The sequence below is a fragment of the Trichosurus vulpecula genome, chromosome 7 (assembly GCF_011100635.1).
Source record: "Trichosurus vulpecula isolate mTriVul1 chromosome 7, mTriVul1.pri, whole genome shotgun sequence".
Taxonomy (NCBI): Eukaryota; Metazoa; Chordata; class Mammalia; order Diprotodontia; family Phalangeridae; genus Trichosurus; species Trichosurus vulpecula.
The window spans coordinates 158,153,712-158,173,357 of NC_050579.1; the positions used below are offsets into that span (position 1 = coordinate 158,153,712).

Below are 19,646 nucleotides of genomic sequence, written 5' to 3' on the forward strand. Positions count from 1 at the left end.
ATATAGATGGGAACGTAGGTATAAGTCAAGGAGTTATTGATATTCTCCTAGAGTTGTCTTTTTTCAGTATCCATCAGGTCCAAGAATTTTTCTCTCTCTTTGGTACCTTCTCTTCCTCCACATATCCTGTATGTCAAATACTCAATGCCCCCTCCTTATTAAGCTGCCTCCAGCACTGATTTCCTCCACATATGCTTGACCCAATCTTAGAGCTTTTCATTATGTATCTCCATAAACACATGCAGAAATGTGATGCTAAGGTTCAAGTGTGGTAGTTCCACTGTCCTTGATGGAGAGAACAGTTCATTAAAATAATTTTTGCAAACCTTTTCTATTTTTCTTCCACTTGTAGTCCTCCCATTTTTGTCCCTGAACTCTTTGAATGACTTTGCTTAGCTGGATTATTTTGCCAAGCTTTTTAAAAATCAGTTTTGTCCTCCACTGTTTCTCTCTGCTCATAATCAACTGTCATTTTTATTTTAAAATTTACATATGAGTTTATATTCTAACCTGGTGCTGCCTTTGGCAGCCATCTCTCTCCATTTGGCAAGTAAACTAGATATTTGCTGACTAAGGTGTTTTCTGAGTTCTTTTATTGTAGCAAATAATTTGCATTTATTAAACTGCTAGATAAAATTATAGCTAGTTATTTCTCTTGTCCAGTTTCCATTTTTGATTACTTTTGTAAATAATGCAGGGTTATTTCAATTGTCTGCCTTATTTTTTACTCATTATGATCCTTTCTTCTTGTTTTTTTGGTTTTTTTTTTTTTACTAATTCTGATATTAACTCTGACAGGTTGACGCTATGAATGTATAAAGACGGCTGACTTAGGGAATAACTCCCACATCCACAGCGAGTCTTTTGCTGTTCGTTAAAATGTATCTATTTTGTTGTTTATGATATTATTTGGTGTTCACCATGTTTCAAGCCTACCAATTTCTTTCTTGAAGAAAGCATCTATGGTATAGAGGCAGAAGGCATCTGTGTAATCTACAGATCTTCAGCCCCTCTCATTTCTTCCTGAACCATGCTTTTCTACATATTTCCCTCACCTTTTTACACCTTTACATGAAGTTACCAAGGACTAAACGGTAATGATAATGGTTGACATTTAAGATTTCCAAAATGCCTTTTATAAACTTATTTCACATCAGTTCCTTTCACACACGTTACCCACTAACCAAACCAACCTATTTACTATTCCCCAAACTAGCATCTCATCTCCCATCTTGTGCCTTTTGTTTATCTCTAAAATGCACTCCCATTTCCCCTTTGCTTCTTAGAATCCTTAGTTTTCTTTCAGGACTTAACTCTGGCATCACCCACTATGGACAAGCCTTTCCTCATCTCCCTAAGTTGTTAGTGCTCTCCTCCTCCTCAAATTATCATGTACTTATTTATCTGTATAAATACTATACCCCTAGAGTTTAGTACAGTGCTCTGCACCTAGTAGTACTTAACAGATGCTACTGAATAATCTGATTTGACCCTTACAACAACCTTGTACATTTTAAGAAACAGTTCTATCCTTAAGGTTTTAGGAATATTTAGATATTCTTACATTCGTCAAGATGAAATATTTTGTCTGGAAGGAGACTTCCCTGAGAGGATGCCTTGAATAAACGTGCACGGGCACTGCTTACTCTTCTAATCTTCACGGGGTCCACTGGAGGTTTAGGAAAGGAAACAGAAGCTTCATCTTCTTTAGATAGGGATGCAAGAACTTTAGGTTTCTAGAAGATTAAAAAAAAAGACTAAAGTTTTTCTGTACAAAATACAAGTCACAACCCTATAGCCAAAGTACATAAAAGTACATAGTTAGCAGCTGTGTACCTCCGGAGGCACACAAACTCTTCCTCTTTTAGTATAAAGAACTCATTTCTTGGATTTATATAACCCCAATTCTATTACCCACAGGTCATTTTTAAACATATCTAATTTTTTTCTATTGTTTTGTCAACCTTTACTTACCAAATCAAATAATTATATACCAAATACAAACATAGTACATATCTGAAAACACAAATGAGCTTTGCATGAGAACTTACTTGAATTATCTACTTTTGCTGATGAATCTACATATTTATCTAACAATATCTCAGTTTTAGGCCTACAAGAAAGATTCACAAGAATATATTAAAGTCACCACACATCATTTAATTGTCAAATCAATATTTGTCCTCCCTGACCTTTTAGTAGCTTTTTAACACTGACAACCACACATACCTTATACCTGGATCCCTTCCTCTGCTCTCTCCTGATGTTCCCATTTGCCTAACGGCTCCTTCTCAGTTGCCTTTGCTGATTCTACGCCCTACCTCCTAAGGGTGGGCGATTTCCCCGAGGCTCTCAAATCTATATATCTGGTCTAGTCTCATGACACCAACTACCTGTTGAACATCTCCAACTGTCATCTCAAATTCAACATGTCTAAGAAAGAACTCAATAGTTTCCCTCCCCAAACCCTCCTCTAAATTTGCCTATTTTTGTAGAGGATACCATTCATCTTTCCAGTCACTGGGATTCAGTCATCTTCAACACTCCTTCACCACCAATATTCAATCAACTGAATGTCAAGTCTTGTTTTCTCTACCTCCACAATAAATCTCATATCCATCCATCAATTTTTTCCATGCAAATAGCTTCCAGCCTAATTCACATGCTCATTACTGCTCCTCTGAACTAATACAGAATTCTGTCCCACCCTATCTTAACCTCTGGGAATCCTTAGTTTCCTTTTAGGCTCAGCTCATGCACTCTACCCGCCTTTTAAAAGCCTTTCCTGATCTCCCTGGTTATTAGTATCCCTATCCCTCTTCAAATGATCATTTCCTAATTTACCTGTATAAATGTTGTATTCCCCTTCCTACCCTAATAGACTATAAGGTCCTTAAGCTCAAGGCATGACTTGTCATTTGGTTTTTGTATCCTTAGCACTTAGCAAAGTGCATTGTACATATAGTGGGTGCTTAATAAATGCCTGTTAGACTGGAAGAAGTGGTTCCATTAATTAGCATCTCAGTTTTACCAAAATGTTTCATGTAGCATTTTTCTAGGTCTCTGAAGTTCTATGCTTACAGGCTTCGGAAGGGCAACATTGCTAGCAAAATATCAAATCAGTGCACAGCCTTTAATCCTTTGAAGGAAGAAAAAGATAGCTACATCCAGAAAAATGTAATATACAGTCCTAGTCCAGGTTCCACAACCCAGGACAAAGAAGCATGAGGACGTCTGGGGATGGTCCCTTCAGCCTGTCTTTTTCTCTCCCTTTTTTTTTTTACACAAATTCACTATTTGAACAAGCATTAGTGGATAATACAAAAAGCAAGTACTTAGAGGAATTTTCTCTAACATTAAATTAAATAATTTTTAGAGCTATAGCTCACAGATTGAGGTCCAGAACAACATTAGAAATAATTATAAAACAGTGAACAAACAGAAAGTACTGAAACTATCCTTGTTTTCACTGTTCCTTCCTCAAACAATCCAAGCAAAACTTACATATCCAAGGGAGTTTGAAGGTTGCCCTTCAAAGGTGATAAACTTAATCTAATCAGTGCTCCTAGTACTCAAAATTTTTCTGGTCTCCTCTTTTGGAATGGCCTTCACATGAGGCCTGGGCTCATTACTTCAGTTGTATATTATTTTTGACTCTAAAATCTAGTTTCATCATCTACCTTGGTCACCCACATTATTCACCAAACTTGGCTCTAATCATTTCCAAAAAAAGCAAATGTATTCTCACAGGACAAAAATTCTTCACCACTGAGGATATTTAAAAGAATGTGCTGTCATGTGTAATCTACATTAAATTGCTTGCCTTCTCAAGGAGGAAGGAGGGGAGGAAAGCAGAGAATTTGGAACTCAAAAGTTTTAAAAAAAAAGTGTTTAAAAATGTTTGTTTACATGTAATCGAGAAAAAATTAAAACACACAATTTATATACTAAAAATAAAATAAAATAATGTGCTGTTGGCTTTAAAGATAATTCTAAAAAAGGAATTAAAAAAATTTTTAAAAACAGAAACATTATTTTATTAAGCGTATAGCCTTTCCCACACCCCCCACAAACATACGCCTACATGTCTACTTTAAAGAGAACAAGACTCATTGGGATATATTTATGGAATAGTTGGTTTTAAAAATATCAATCCTATTATTTTAACTCCTTAAAATGTGGGGTAATGTATGCAAAAATGTGACTTAGATCCTGAAGCAACTGGCTAAAAAAAATTAAGGAAAATAACTTCAATATACAATTATGAAGATAATCTCTTATTGGAAGATAACCTTAATACTCCGTACCACAGATGTAATGTTGCAGAGGCATTAGCAGGATGCCTTATACATACAGTGTGGTATTTAATAGATGCTTGTTAGATTGGAAGAAGTGGTTCAATTAGCTAGTATCTCAGTCTTATCTGTGGCAGAGCAGAAAGAATAATGAATTTTCAGATGCCACTTACAAGCTACCTGTCTTTGGGCAAGTCCTGATCCTCTTTCTTCACATATAAATTGGGGATACCTGCACTACCTACTTCAGCATCTTATCATAAAGATGACATTTTAAAAACTTTGAAGTGCTATATAAATAATGCAGATGGTACAGTCCAGTTCCACAATTGCTCTAGCCTACCCTTTAAGACACTTCAAACGACTCACTTTCATACAATCTTTGTTCTGGTCAACTTGCAGTTTTCAGACTTGACATTCCACCTCCAACTTCAATACCTTTAACAGGCTTTTCCCCTATATGTGGACTGCACTCCCTCCTTACTTCCACCTCCTGGGAGGGTTTTTTCTTCTTATCTTTGAATCCCCAGTGCCTACTAGGGTGGTTTTCATCAAATTAAGAGTTTAAAATATTCTAATGGTAGATAGATTTGCAATCCAAAGAGCTATCTAATTTTCTTGAATTTTTTCCCAGTACTTAACAACAAAAAAGAGACTAAATTTCTACAAAATAATAGTATTGATTAAAATCCTCGCTTTTTGTACATACATTGACTCTTACCAACCACAAAAAATACAGCCTAATGCATACACACACACACACAGGATGTATTGAATGAAGACTTGTACTACATATAACCTCAATAAGATCAAAGATTTAGAGCTGGGAAGAACATCAGAGGTCATCTAGCCCAATCCCATCATTTTAGAGATAAGGAAACTTAGTGAAACATCACACTGGAGCCAGAGTCAGGATTCTAACCCACATTCTCAGGCTCCAAATCCAGTACTCCTTCTACAGATCCATGATGCTTTTTATGACCAGGAAAGTTAATAACCCTCTAAAAAGAGAGCAGTTGAGTCACTTCTGATTGTCAGCATAAGGTCTAAGAAGTTAACTTTGAATAGGCATGTATACCAGGACACTAAAATCTAGCTAGAAAATTACTAAAACTGTGAGAAGCCCAGCAGGAACTTCACCCTATCCTTACCACTGTGTTATTGTGAGACCCCTGTCTTTCAACCTTAGTTTAGTAGTTCAATAATCAACAAATATTCGTGAAGTGCCTACTATGTGCCAGGAACTGTCCCAGGCACTTCATAACAAAGGGGGGGAAAACCCATTTATTTACCTCAAAAAGCAATGTAGTAAAGTATGTAGGAAAATGCATTTATTTTGATTTCTCCCAGGGAAAGGATCTATGTAAGACATCTAAATAACTATCATAATGATCCTATAAAATCCTCTGTCTTTAAAGGAAAAGACTGATTTTATGAGTAGTTTTCCCCAAATTTGGGTAACAGATTCAGTATTTATTTTTCTTATGGAGGTTAGCTTTATTTTATAACTCAAAGGAATAAAAGAAAAAGCATATTAAATGTTTAACTTAAGAAGCTTATTTCCCTTGTGTTTCATCAGTCAGTAAGCATTAAGCACTTGCTATATGCAAAGCCCTGGAGTAAACAAGGAGGACACAGAAAGAAAATCAAGATAGTGCATGGCCTTTCCATCTGTCGTGAACTGATCATGAACATGAGAGCCTCCTTTATCTGTTCTTTCCCCTCGAATAGAATGTGAACTCCCTGAGAGCAGGGATTATAACTGATTTTGTTTGTGTTCCCTGCTCTTAGTAAGAGTGTTCAGTACATAGTGCATACTTAGTATTTTTCCATTCCATTCCGAGGAGTTTACATTTTACTAAACCCTCGCTAATAATGTCAAATAATATAATCAAGCTTTAGAAAGGCAGACTTTCCTTCTAGATGTTCTTCAAGGGCGGTAGCATTCTAAAAGAATATTTTAATGGTACATCCTGAAAGAAGATAAAGCATTACATAGGAGATCTTTTGAATTACACTATCAAATGCATTTATCCTAACACCAGATAGTGGCAAATATGCATTACTCAAATCTAAGAAGTCTTAGATGGGCAGCTATACTATAAGGCAATGATCCTCTCTCTAATTTTGGGTAACTGACAATAATCTGAAAAAGTAAATCAATATTGTCCCATTAAAAAGGGATAATAATCGTTGATGAATTTATGAATTTTTGTAAAACTATTTGACATTAATAAGACACGAACAGTCTCATGGAGGTCAGAAATCAAAGACATTTCTCCTAAACATAAAACCTTTGAGATCTTGCCATTCTCTGTATTCTCATTACTATAATTTGCTCCATATGTAACATGTGCAGCTGTGGTGCTCTCACTGCCATGGAGTTATTAGTTCATTTCAATAACAATTAAAACAAAAGTAATTCACATTAAAAAGAGGTTAACTCTATGGCCTAAAGAACAGAGTGACAATATTTTAATTAGAAGCGGAAAATATTTCCTTTTTAATTCCCAGATACTCCCATCCTCAAATCCCTTACTCTCTAATATTTTAAATATTTTTTCACCTCGAAAAGTGCCCAGAGTTTAAGATAATTATGTTCTGTGAGTACAGGAGGAATAAGCAGAATTCGGGTTAAACAAAAACAAACTGAGACATTAGATAAGATACCACATTTATTCATATAATTGTCAGGCTCTTTTTATTGGTTTTCCCAGTCTAAAAGTAGAGATGCAGCCTCACATTTGCATAATAACACCCACTTAAAACAAACATCACCAACAAATATCATTTGTTGTCATTGTAAAATGAGAACAAGCATAACTACCTCCCAAGCACATTCCACATTTTGGGTTGGTGAGAGACCAGGAAAAGATCTCCAGGCTCAATGTTAATGGCGGAGGTGTAAAGTATATAGGACACAGGCTCAGGGAAGGAACAGGTGAGAGGCACAATTCTCCACTGCCCAGTCTGAAAAGGAACCTTGTTGACAGTAAACCTAAGTTACCAGCCCAGTCTCTGCTCCTTGGCCACAATCATCAGCAAAGCAGCCCATCACCTCATCACATTTCCAGTCCTACAGAAGACCTAGTGGTTCAAGGAGTTCACCATATGAGCTATCCCTTGAGAAAAGAGGTAAAGCCAGAGTTTAGGGCCTCACAAGAGGAGTACCTATAGAAAAGAGAAAGGGCTTGGATGGTCTGCTAATTCCTCAGTCAGAAATGGGCTGCCTTACTTTGGGGAAGGTGGCAGAATAAGAAGGTTGCAAGGGGACCATTTCTCCCTCAAAAAATAACAATAGAGACATCAAAAAGAAAGTAAATTACAAAATGCACACAAGTAAATGAAAACCCACCCAACAACAGAAAACTAAAGGCAATCAATGACCTGATTTTTAAAATATATTAAAGAGTGAGAAAAAGCAAAGGGAAAATGAGAAAAAATGCACACTGAAAACAGAAACAATGCAAAAAATCACAAGAGAGACACAAATAGGTAAGTAACACTCAAAGGATTTAAGAAGAATTCAAACTGGAAAGAAAATTATAAGTAGAATTAAAAGAGAAATTCAACCCAGCTAAAAAGTAAATGTAATAGATATATACACAAACACACATGTATGTACATGTATATACGTATACACATAGATATACACACACATATATATAAAAGAGGAACTAACACTAAGACTGAATGAGGTTTTAAAAAAATCTCAGAATCTAAAATGGCAAAAGTCTTTGAAACATAGAGTATAAAAGAAAACCTGAAAATAACAATGAATTGAGAGTAAAGCCACGTCTAAAACAGGCAAATAAAAAATGGCAGACAATATAACGAAAGCCAAAAAAAAAAAATGTAGAAAAATAACTAGAGAGAGACTTGGAAACAATGCCACTGAAAATTATTGGCTAGGTCATGGAGACATAACCTTACAGTTACTGGGGTCTTGGAAAACACCAAAAAAACAAAACACTGTGATTGCTAGATTTTGACAAACTGATCAAAGAAACTTGCTGGAATTATCAAGAACAAATAAAACATGGGAAATAGAATGAATCCATAGAATTTCAAGAAGGAAGACCTTAAAATTCAAGTCATCTTTGGCAAATTATTATGAAACTTCAAAACTGTATGCTACTGCAACCATATAGAAAAAAATACCTGAGTGCCAGAAAGAAGATAACACATATTAAAAAGAGTCAACCAGTCTCTCACTAGATTTCTCTATGAAAACCATAGAATGTCCAAAAAAAGTTGCAAGAAAAACATGAAATTGAAAAACATGGGCCACAAGTCCAGAATCTGAATCTATTTTCTGGAAAAACTAAATATGTTGTCAAAAGGCATAAGATACATATTTTAAAATTTAAAAAACTATAAAAAATTCATAGCACAAAAATAGATATTTCATAATAGCCTTTGGAAAAGTACAAAAGATGCACTCATGCTGAAGGGCAAAGTACTTACAACAAGATATTCTTTTCACTGAGGTTAACTAGCTATTATCTAAACATGTTTCATAAGGAGAAAAAAACAACTAAATATTCTACTGGCTAAAATTACTAAATATTGCAGAAGGATGTTGCAAAGAAATACGAAAAAGGAAAAGAAAGGTGAAAGAGAATGGCATTAACCCTGGATAATTTCAATACCAATAAAAAGGTTCTATCTTTGTCAAAGGCAGGGTCCAAAGTTAAACATACTTATACAAGGCAATCACTTAAAATATAAGAATTTTGTTAAGCATTGTTTTAAGACTGTTTTGGGAATTTATCTGTAATTTCTGTAATTTGAGAGCTGTAAATTTTAGGAGCTGGTAATTTCATCCATATAGGGAATTTCAGGTCTGGAAATTCCTTCCATCCATGCAGTCTTCTCACCCATAGTCTTAATGAGATGACGGGAGAACAGAGAGGTTAGCTATGATGTGCCCGTGGAAAAATAGCTAACAAGTGTCAGAAATTCCACAGATCAAAAGTGAAATAGTTTAACTACAGTCTACTTTCCATCTTCCAACATTTTTACCAGAAAATAAAAGTACTGACACTCACACAAGAGAACCTTCAGCTAATGTTTCTAGATCATAGCAGTTTAAGTGATTGATCTCTTTTGCTCTGAGTGAAGTTAATAGAATAACTGGTCTAGCCCAGCCTGTTGACTGGGAGGCCAGGGTCTCCATTAGCAGCCCACCAGCAGCCTAGGTACTGGCAGTAGCTTCAGTGTGGTACCAGGTAAAACTGTACTAATACCATGCCCCCTTTTTCTGCTGCATCATTATCTTTCTTCAAGGCATTATGGCTTTAGAGAGTACACTAATAAATCAGCAGGCACTTATTAATTACCTTCCACAAGTACTAGGCCCTATGCTAGGCACTGGAGATACTAAAAGTTCTTTGTTCAGTCTTAGTTCTTGCCTATAAGAAACTTAAATTCTATCACAGTTCCTATCTTCTTTTTTTTTTTTAATTTGTGCCTGCCACCTGTACTGGACTTTAAAAAAAAAATTAAAGAAGAGTAGGAATAAAACAGATTTAAGACATATAGCTCAATTTGTAATTATTCTTCTGACCAGCAGAAATCCTGCAGCACCAGCTTCTTCCCTAGTAGATAATTAATCTTTGAACTTCCACTGTGAGAAGGGAATCTTCTCCCTCAATCTCAACCTGATTTCTCTAGTGGCTCAATTAGGAAACTGAAGAGGAAAATTCAGGGAGCCAACTAAAAGTCAAGTAAGCATAGGGAATAGGGCATTTATGTTTAAAAACAAAAACAAAAAACCCCCAGATACTCTGGTAGAGGAAATAATAAGAGCTAGGACCTATTGTCTGAAGGAAGATGCAGAGTTGCATGAGCATGGTATTAAGTGGGAACTCAGCAATTCTTCCCTACACACCTGCCCCAATTCTTGTTTTCAGAGATAGCACATCATGTGCTATTTGTGGATTAATTTCAAGCTGAGTTCAATGATATGGATTTTTTTTATAGTTGATCTCTATATGTAACTAGAGTTGTAGAGACTTTGTTGTTGTTGCTTCTAGATGTAAATTAACAGGAAAGGCAAACGGTTTTAATAAATCAAACACAAAAAACCCAGTTGATACTACTGGAGGAACTAGAACATAACCATTTTTGCATTCTCACTATAAGTGAAGCTAGAACACATTAAAAAAATATATAGCTAAATAAAAATATGATTCATGGGTTCACCTCAGACAAGCAAATAAAGGAGTTGGCTGAGTTTGTTTCAATTTAAGTATTTACTAAGTAAGTGCCTTTTTCTATATGAAAAGCAAAACAGTGCCTTCCCTCAGAAAGCTTTTACCTTACCAGGAGACACAACATGTACTCAGATAAGTAAGACAGAATTCCAAGAGGAAGAAAGAGCTAAGCATGGTACTTTTTAGGCACAAGGCCCAGCTTCTACAATACAAAATCCATGGAAACAGAAGATGAACTTTTGACTACAGGGAACTTGTAGAGGTTGAATTTGGCTGGAGTCTTCAGGGCAGAAAAGGAAGTAATGTAAAAGAAGGTTGAAAAGGTAAGTTGTCGCCATATTATAGGAGTGGCTAGGTGGTCTGGTGGTTAGAGACCCGAGTTCAAATTTGGTCTTACCAACTTCCTAGCTGAGTAACCCTGGGCAAGTCTGTCTCAGTTTCCTCAACCATACAATGGTGATAACAAGAGTACCTACCACCTTCCAGGGTTGCTGGGAGGGCCAAAGAAGATGATATCTGTAAAGGCTTTTACTTGCCACAGTGGCTGGCACTTAGGAGATGCTATATGGTAAGTAATATTACCATCATCATTATTGTTGTTGTTATTAGAGATGGCTTTAAAATCAAGCTAAAGAATGTATACTTTTTCCTATAAACAACATTTGAATGGAGGGCAAGGGGAAAAGAGAATTAAGGGGTTTTTTTTTAAGCACACTAATGTCATGACCAGACCTATGCCTTAGGATGGTTAGTTACTTCAGCTGTTGCACGAAGGATGGACCAGAGAGAGGAAGCAAATTGGCAAGGAAAGGCCATGTGAGAAGTGATGAAAGCCTAGCCTATGTGGCTACAAATGATGGAATATGTGATGTTCAAGATAGAATCGTTAACACTTGGAAGCTAACTGGATGGGAATTGAGGGAAAGGGAAAAGTCAAGTATTACTATGAGGTTATAAACTCAGGTGACAGGAAAGAAAGATGCATGGGCCACAGAAATAGGCTGGTTTTCAAGAAGGTTGGTTTAGGACATGGGTGGGGAACCCCTGGCGTCAAGGCCACCAGCGGCCCTCTAGGTCCTCAAGTGCAGCCCTTTGACTGAAGCTAAACTTCACAGAACAAATCCCCTTAACAAATAAAAGAATATAATATAATAAATAATTAAATCCCCACCCCTTAATAAAAGGATTTGTTCCCCCTGGTTTAGGGGAAGAAAACAGTCAGTTCTATTTTGGATATGTTGAGTTTAAGATGATAATAGGACAAGGTGGAGAACTGAGTTCAAATTCCGCTCCAGACACTCACTAGCTGTGTGATCCTGAGCCAAGTCATTTAATCTACTTCAACCTCGGTTTCTTCCTATGTAAAATAGGGATAATAACAGCCCCTACCTCCCAGGGTTGTGAGGATCAAATAAGACAGACAGACAGACACACACACACACACACACGTATCAGAAACACTTTGCAAACCTTAACATGCTGTACAGTTATTAGCTATTATTGCTTATGAGGCTGTTACTATTATTATGGTGAAATAAACAAGGCTCCGGACAGAATTTGGAGGCCATCCGTGTTAAGGGGGTAGGAGATGGGTGAGGAAGAAGGAGAAGGCAGGCTGGTAGGAAGAGAATCAGGAAAAGGCAGTGTACCAGAAGGAAGTATACAGAAAGAAAGGGTGGTTAACACTGTAAAAAGGTCAGGGAAGATGAGAACTGAGAAAAAGCCATTTAGCAACTAGAAATCATTGATGACCTTTGAGAAATGAGGTTTAGGAAGTGAGTGGGTGGTGAGGAAGTAGAACTGAATGTAAAAAGAATTATTTCTAGACTTTTGCTAGTGACCGGATTAAGATAAAGGAAAATGGCTTTAATTTGGCAAGGTCAAGTGAAGGTTTTTTCCACAAAGGAGACCTGAGGCTATTTATAGGCAGCAGAGTTAAAAACTAATGGGTAGAAAGAGAGTGAAGATATGAGAGAAAGGGGATCAAAAATCAATGGCTGCAGTGGCAGCCCCTTACCTGATTCCTTGATGGAGAAATCAGCCAATTAGTCAATAAGTATTTATTAAGTGCCAGGTACTGTGCTAAGCACTGGGGACACCAAGAAAGGCACATTTTACACCACAATATTCCATACCCATGCTTTCTACTGTTATCTCTTACCAAGAGGTAGGAAATGTGCTTCATCATCAGTCTCCCTAAAATCATGATCTGTCATTTCTGTCAACATCTCTATAATGATCTCTCTTCACTAACAATGTGGAACCAACACATTTTGGACTTTACCACCCCAATTTTTAACATGTTTTGTGAATAAATAGAAACAGCGCTTAAGAAGTAAAGTATCTGAACCTCACCAAATACATAAAAAAGAAGATCTTTTATAAAAGGAAAACCGGGAAGTTAACAAGGGTGAACTCAGGGGCAAAGATGATAAATTCTGGTTTAGACACGATGAGTTTGATATTCCTACAGAACATTTAAGTGAAGATATATAGCAGTTGGCAATGCAAAACTGGAGCTAAGGAAAGAGGTGAGGACTGAATATGTAGATTTAGAAGTCATCTATGCAGAGATGATAACCGAAACCACAGAAACTAATGAAATTACTAAGATATTATAAAGAGAGAAAAGAGAGCTGGTATATAGATCAGTGGAGTACATCCACACATAGGTGATAGGACATGGAAGATGACCCAATAAAGAAGACTATGAAGGAGCAGTCAGACAGGTAGAAACAAAGCCAGGAGAATGCAACGTCATGAAATTCTAGGGGAAGAAAATATTTAGGAGCAGGGTGTGGGCAAGGGAAGGGGTTTTTGGGTGGGCAATGTCAAAAGCCAAAAAGTCAAAAAAGATGAGGATTGAGAAAGTTCCATTAGATTTAGTGATTTAGAGAGCCTTAGTAACCTTGGAGAAAGCTGTTTGCATCAAGTAATAGAGCCACAAGTCAGATTTAAAGGCAGGTAAGAGATGGTAAAGTGAAGGTAAAGCATATATTTGAGTATAAATGATATTCTTTTAAAAAAAATTACTGTCACTCTCCATGTACTACTGCTTTTTTGCAGAAGTTTGGCCATTACTGTTAACACCATCCTCCAAAGAACCCAGGTTTCTCAAAGCTAATCACATCTGCCTTCACAACATCTCTTGTATATTTCCCCTTCTCTCCACTCACAGAGCCACCATCTTAGCCCAGGCTCTCACCACCTCTCACCTGGACTACCACCAACAACCTTCTAACTGGTCTCTACTTAAAGTCTCTCTCCACTCAAAGTCATTCTCTGCTCAACTGCCAAAGTGATTTTTTTTTTCTCAAGTGTAGATCTACCTCCCTAGTCAATAAACTCCAGTGGCTCCTTATTATCTTCAGAATCAAATATAAAGTCTTCTGTTTGGCATTTAAAGGCCTTCACAATGTGGCCCCATCCTACCTTTCTAGTCTTCCTACACTTTTCTCCATATCCTCTACAATACAACTCCACTGCTCTATTTACTGTTTCTCAAACACAACACTCTGTCTCCCATTGTCTTTGCCCATGCACTGCCCATTCCCAAAACCTGAAACGTATTTTCTCACCTCTTAAGTTTCCCTAGTTTCCTTCAAGACTTAGCTCAAATCCCACTTTCTGCAGGCCTTTCTCACTTCCCCGCCCCCAGCTGCTATGCCTTCCCTTCTGAGATTCATTCATTCATTCTCTCAATTCTCTCAGTTCTCTCTTTCTCTCTCTCTCTCTCTCTCTCTCTCTCTCTCTCTCTCTCTCTCTCTCTCTCTCTCTCCAATATTTAGCACAGCATCTGGAGCTTAATAAATGCTTGTTTACTGAGATAACCATAACCGTAACAGCTTGAAACCGTAACAGCTTTGGCAGGTTCAAGTGATGACTTCTGAAAGGATAAGGGTAATCCTAGATATGTTTATAGGTATCAGGTAGGGAATCCAGAGAGAAGGAGAGATTGTAAGTTAGAGAAGAGGGAATTATCAAAGGGAAAAATTCCTAGAAGAGATGAGAGGATGAGGGATCAAGGGGATAAATAAAGGGCACTGAATTGGCAAGAAGGGCCACCTTGTTCTCAGAGATTGAAGCAAAGGAGTCTGGAAGACCCAAGTTCAAATTCTGCCTATACGTATCAGTGTGACCCTGGGCAAATCACTTTACCTCTCTCTATCTCAATCTCCTCCACTATAAAATGAGAATAATAGCACCTGCCTCAAAGGGCTGTGGTGAGGATTAAATGAGATGGTATTTGAAAAGGGTCTAGCACAGTGCCTAGCCCACAGTAGGCATTTAATAAATGCTTGTCTTTTTTGTCCCTCTATCCCTGTGCCAAGAACTGTGCTAGATGTTGGGGACACAAAGTCAAAAGAGAAAACAATCCCTACCCTCAAAAGGAACTTATGTTCAACAAGGAAAATGACAGGGATGGTAGTGAGAACATCCAGCAGACTCAACAAAAAACATGATTTTAGCATTGCATCACAATAAAAAATAGACCAGCAGATGTGATCGGCAAGTCTCTATATTACACACAAAATCAGGAAAACTGACAGAAAGAAAAATGATTATACAAAAACATGATATGTTCAACAAAGGACAGTACCCACAAGATAAAAAGGAGCAGATGAAAAATAGGTGCAATAAATGTAATTAAGTATTTATACTTTGAGGGACCTGGGATCTAATCAATAATTATAATAATTATGCCTTTCTTTTTTTCTCTATTATCTTTTAAAAATTTTTATTTTATTTAATTTATTTAATATATTTAGTTTTCAGCATTGATTTTCACAAGAGTTTGAATTACAAATTTTCTCCCCATTTCTACCCTCCCCCCCCACTCCAAGACAGTGTATATTCTGGTTGCCCCGTTCCCCAGTCAGCCCTCCTTTCTGTAACCCCACTCCCCTCCCATCCCCCTTTCCCTTCTTCTCTTGTAGGGCAAGATAAATTTCTACACCCCATTGCCTGTGTATCTTATTTCCTAGTTGCAGGCAAAAACCTTTTTTTGTTGTTTTTGAACGTCTGTTTTTAAAACTTTGAGTTCCAAATTCTCTCCCCTCTTCCTTCCCTGCCCACCCTCCCTGAGAAGGCAAGCAATTCAACATAGACCACATGCGTATCATTACGTAAAACCCTTCCACAATACTCATGTTGTGAAAGATTAACTATGTTTTGCTCCTTCCTAACCTATCCCCCTTTACTGAATTTTCTCCCTTGACCCTGTCCCTTTTCAAAAGTGTTTGTTTTGGATTACCTCCTCCCCCGTCTGCCCTCCCTTCTATTGTCCCTCCTTTTTTATCTTCTTCCTCCTTCTTTCCTGTGGGGTAAGATATCCAATTGAGTGTGTATGGTATTCCCTTCTCAGGTCAAATCCAATGAGAGCAAGATTTACTCACTCTTCCTCACCTGTCCCCTCTTCCCTTCCTAGAGAACCGCTTTTTCTTGCCACTTTTATGCAAGATAATTTACTCCACTCTATCTCTCCCTTTCTCCCTCTCTCAATATATTCCTCTCTTATCCCTTAATTTGATTTTATTTTTTTTGATATCATCCCTTCATATGACATATATGTATATTAAATATACATATATATACCTACATATATACATACATAGACACACACATATGTGTATATATATGTATACACATACATATATATGCATATTCCTTTCAGCTACTATGATACTGAGGTCTCATGAATCATACATATCATCTTTCCATGTAGGAATGTAAACAAAACAATTCAACTTTAGTAAGTCCCTTATGATTTCTCTTTCTTGTTTACCTTTTCATGCTTCTCTTGATTCTTGTGTTTGAAAGTCAAACTTTCTATTCAGCTCTGGTCTTTTCACTGAGAAAGCTTGAAAGTCCTCTGTTTTGTTGAAAATCCATATTTTGCCTTGGAGCATGATACTCAGTTTTGCTGAGTAGGTGATTCTTAGTTTTAATCCTAGCTCCACTGACCTCCAGAATATTGTATTCCAAGCCCTTCGGTCCCTTAATGTGGAAGCTGCTAGATCCTGTGTTATCCTGATTGTTTTACCACAACACTCAAATTGTTTCTTTCTGGCTGCTTGCAGAATTTTCTCCTTGACCTGGGAGCTCTAGAATTTGGCAACAATGTTCCTAGGAGTTTTCTTTTTGGGATCTTTTTGAGGAGGTGATCAGTGGAATCTTTCAATTTCTATTTTGCCCTGTGGCTCTAGAATATCAGGGCAATACTCCTTGATAATTTCTTGAAAGATGATATCTAGGCTCTTTTTTTGATCATGGCTTTCAGGTAGTCCAATAATTTTTAAATTATCTCTCCTGAATCTATTTTCCAGGTCAGTGGTTTTTCCAATGAGATATTTCACATTGTCTTCCACTTTTTCATTCCTTTGGTTCTGTTTTATAATATCTTGATTTCTCATACAGTCACTAGCTTCCACTTGCTCCAATCTAATTTTTAGGGTAGTATTTTCTTCAGTGGTCTTTTGGACCTCCTTTTCCATTTGAGTAATTCTGCCTTTCAAGGCATTCTTCTCCTCATTGGCTTTTTGGAGCTCTTTTGCCATTTCAGTTAGTCTATCTTTTAAGGTGTTGTTCCCTTCAATATTTTCTTCAGTATTTTTTTGGGTCTCCTTTAGCAAATCATTGACTTGTTTTTCATGGTTTTCTCGTATCATTCTTATTTCTTGTCCCAATTTTTCCTCTACTTCTCTAACTTGCTTTTCCCAATCCTTTTTGAGCTCTTCCATGGCCTGAGACCAGTTCATGTTTTTCTCGGAGGCTTTTGATGTAGGCTCTTTGACTTTGTTGACTTCTTCTGGCTGTACGTTTTGGTCTTCTTTGTCACCAAAGAAAGATTCCAAAGTCTGAGACTGAATCTGAGTGCGTTTTCGCTGCCTGGCCATGTTCCCAGCCAACTTACTTGACCCTGCAGTTTTTCAGCAGGGTATGACTGCTGGTAGAGTAAAGAATACTTTGTTCCAAGCTTGAGGGGATGCGCTGTTGTTTTCAGAGCTATTTCTATACAGCCAGCTCTGCCACACCAGCACTCCTCCTTCCCCAAGAACCCCCAACCCAGACCTGACAATAATCTTAAGCAGGCTCTGCACTCCTGCTCAGATCTGCCACTTAATTCCTCCCACCAGGTGGGCCTGGGGCCAGAAGCAACTGCAGCTGTAGTTCTGTAGCTGCACCACCCCCGCTGCCCCTGGGGCGGTGGCTGAACCAAGAACTCTTTTCACTCTGTCCCCCGCAGCTTTTCCCACTAACCTTCTCTGTTGTCTTTGGTGTTTGTGGGTTGAGAAGTCTGGTAACTGCCACAGCTCACTAATTCAGGGCCCTGGGGCCTGTTCTGCCCAGCTCCTGGTCTGGTTGGTCCTGCACCCGCCCACGCTGGGCTCCACTCCCCTCAGCTCCATGCACGATAGACCTCACCCAGTGACCATCCAGGCTGTCCTGGGTTGGATCCCTGCTTCCCTCTGCTATTTTGTGGGTTCTGCAGCTCTAGAATTTATTCAGAGACATTTTTATAGGTTCTTGGAGGGACCTGGCGGGGAGCTCATGCAAGTCCCTGCTTTCCAGCCGCCATCTTGGCTCCGCCCCTGGAAGTCTCAATAATTATGCCTTTCAAGAGGATAGATCAAGATCCATCCAAACCTTCTCTTACTATGTCATTTCTGTCTGTGTCCTTCCAGGAACCCTCCGTAAACATTCTATCCAATCAATGGGCTGGAAGTGTCCTATAGAGCTATTAGCTTCAGGCTCCTTGTCCATCATCCCTCCCTCCTATTATATGACTAGCTCACCTCCTTTTCACTATATGGTCCATCTTATGCCACTTTTTTGCATTCTGGTCATCATTAGCAACTTGCTGCAATCTACTTATACTCACATTTCCACTGCCCCTTAGGTCCACTCCCAACTCTAATTCTTTCTGAGATTGTCATGTTCCAAGATTCAAGGCCATATGGCATCACTGGGAGAATTTTAGTGTTTTTTGTTTAAGGGGTTTCTGTGTCTGGGAGCAGTTTAGGATCAATGACTGCAGTTTCCCTATTGAGAAAATTGTGTGAACCAAACTGACTCCATCTTGTAAAACTGACTCCATTTTGAAACTTAAGTTTCATTTTTCTGTAAATTTCCCCTACTTGCTAATTGTGGGGATTGAGTGACATCCTGTTTCACCTCTGGGAAAGTCCACTTGATGGCTCTCCCAATTCCCAAAACTCCTTCATCCCCTTCCCAACTCTGAAAGTCCCTAATCTTTCCCCCAATTAGAACTCAGATTACCTAATCTTGTATCCTGGTTTACAGCCTGTTAATTGTTTGCTTTTAATGCATTAAAATCTATCTCCCCCTGAACTTGGGGTCCAGTGCCAGCTGAAGTGGCCTGGTCCCAATTTGTTATGCAATTTGAAGTTACATATCTTTGTAATACAACTGTCTAAAAAAAAGGCAAAGAATATAGCATATTTACTGAGTTTATTTTTTAGAGTAATTATTTTTGGTCTAGACAGTAAGCAATTCACAGCATGGAAACTCCTAGTAGCACAAATCAGCAACTCATTTGTAACTTCTAGTCCTAGACAGCTACCCAGAGCAGGGCTTCTTAAATTTTTTGTACTTTCGACCCTTTTTCCACTTCTTTTCATACCTTGTGTGACCTGAGGGCATGGGCAGTGCAAAGTGCACATGCTTTGTGTTCAGAACCAAGGCTGCAGTGAAGTTACATGATGCAGCATGGGCAAGCACGGCCAGAAACATCTCAAATTCATTATGCATTTGATTTTTAATTAATTTTTGGTCGTTGTGAGTTCAGAAACCTTCTACTGTTGCCAAATTTTTCATGACCCCATAGTTTAAGAAGCGCTGGCATAGAGCAATGGGGGTTTAAGAAGTATGTGCCAAAATTTGAATTCGAGTTTTCCTGATTCCAATACTGGCTTTCTATAAATTTGCACTGCTAACTCTCTATAGTAAATAAATCTGATTAGAAATTTGACATTCAGAGTCTACACAGATCCAATATAAATCTGTTAAGAGTAACAGCCATTCTCTAATGGGAAAAAAGTCAAAGGACATGGGCAGACATTTTTCAAAGGAGAAAATGCAAATTGTTAATAGCCACATGAAAAGTTCTTCA

The 19,646-nt window shown here is 37.8% G+C and overlaps 1 protein-coding gene across 1 annotated transcript in view; it reads right to left on the minus strand.

Moving 5' to 3' along the window:
• ARMC2 (armadillo repeat containing 2) overlaps nucleotides 1–19,646 on the minus strand; it is a 171,502-nt gene that overhangs the window by 138,666 nt on the left and 13,190 nt on the right. Inside the window, exon 4 of the mRNA XM_036765854.1 lies at nucleotides 1,565–1,736. Coding sequence (XP_036621749.1) covers nucleotides 1,565–1,736 — 172 coding nt within the window. The remainder of the gene's footprint in view (nucleotides 1–1,564; nucleotides 1,737–19,646) is intronic.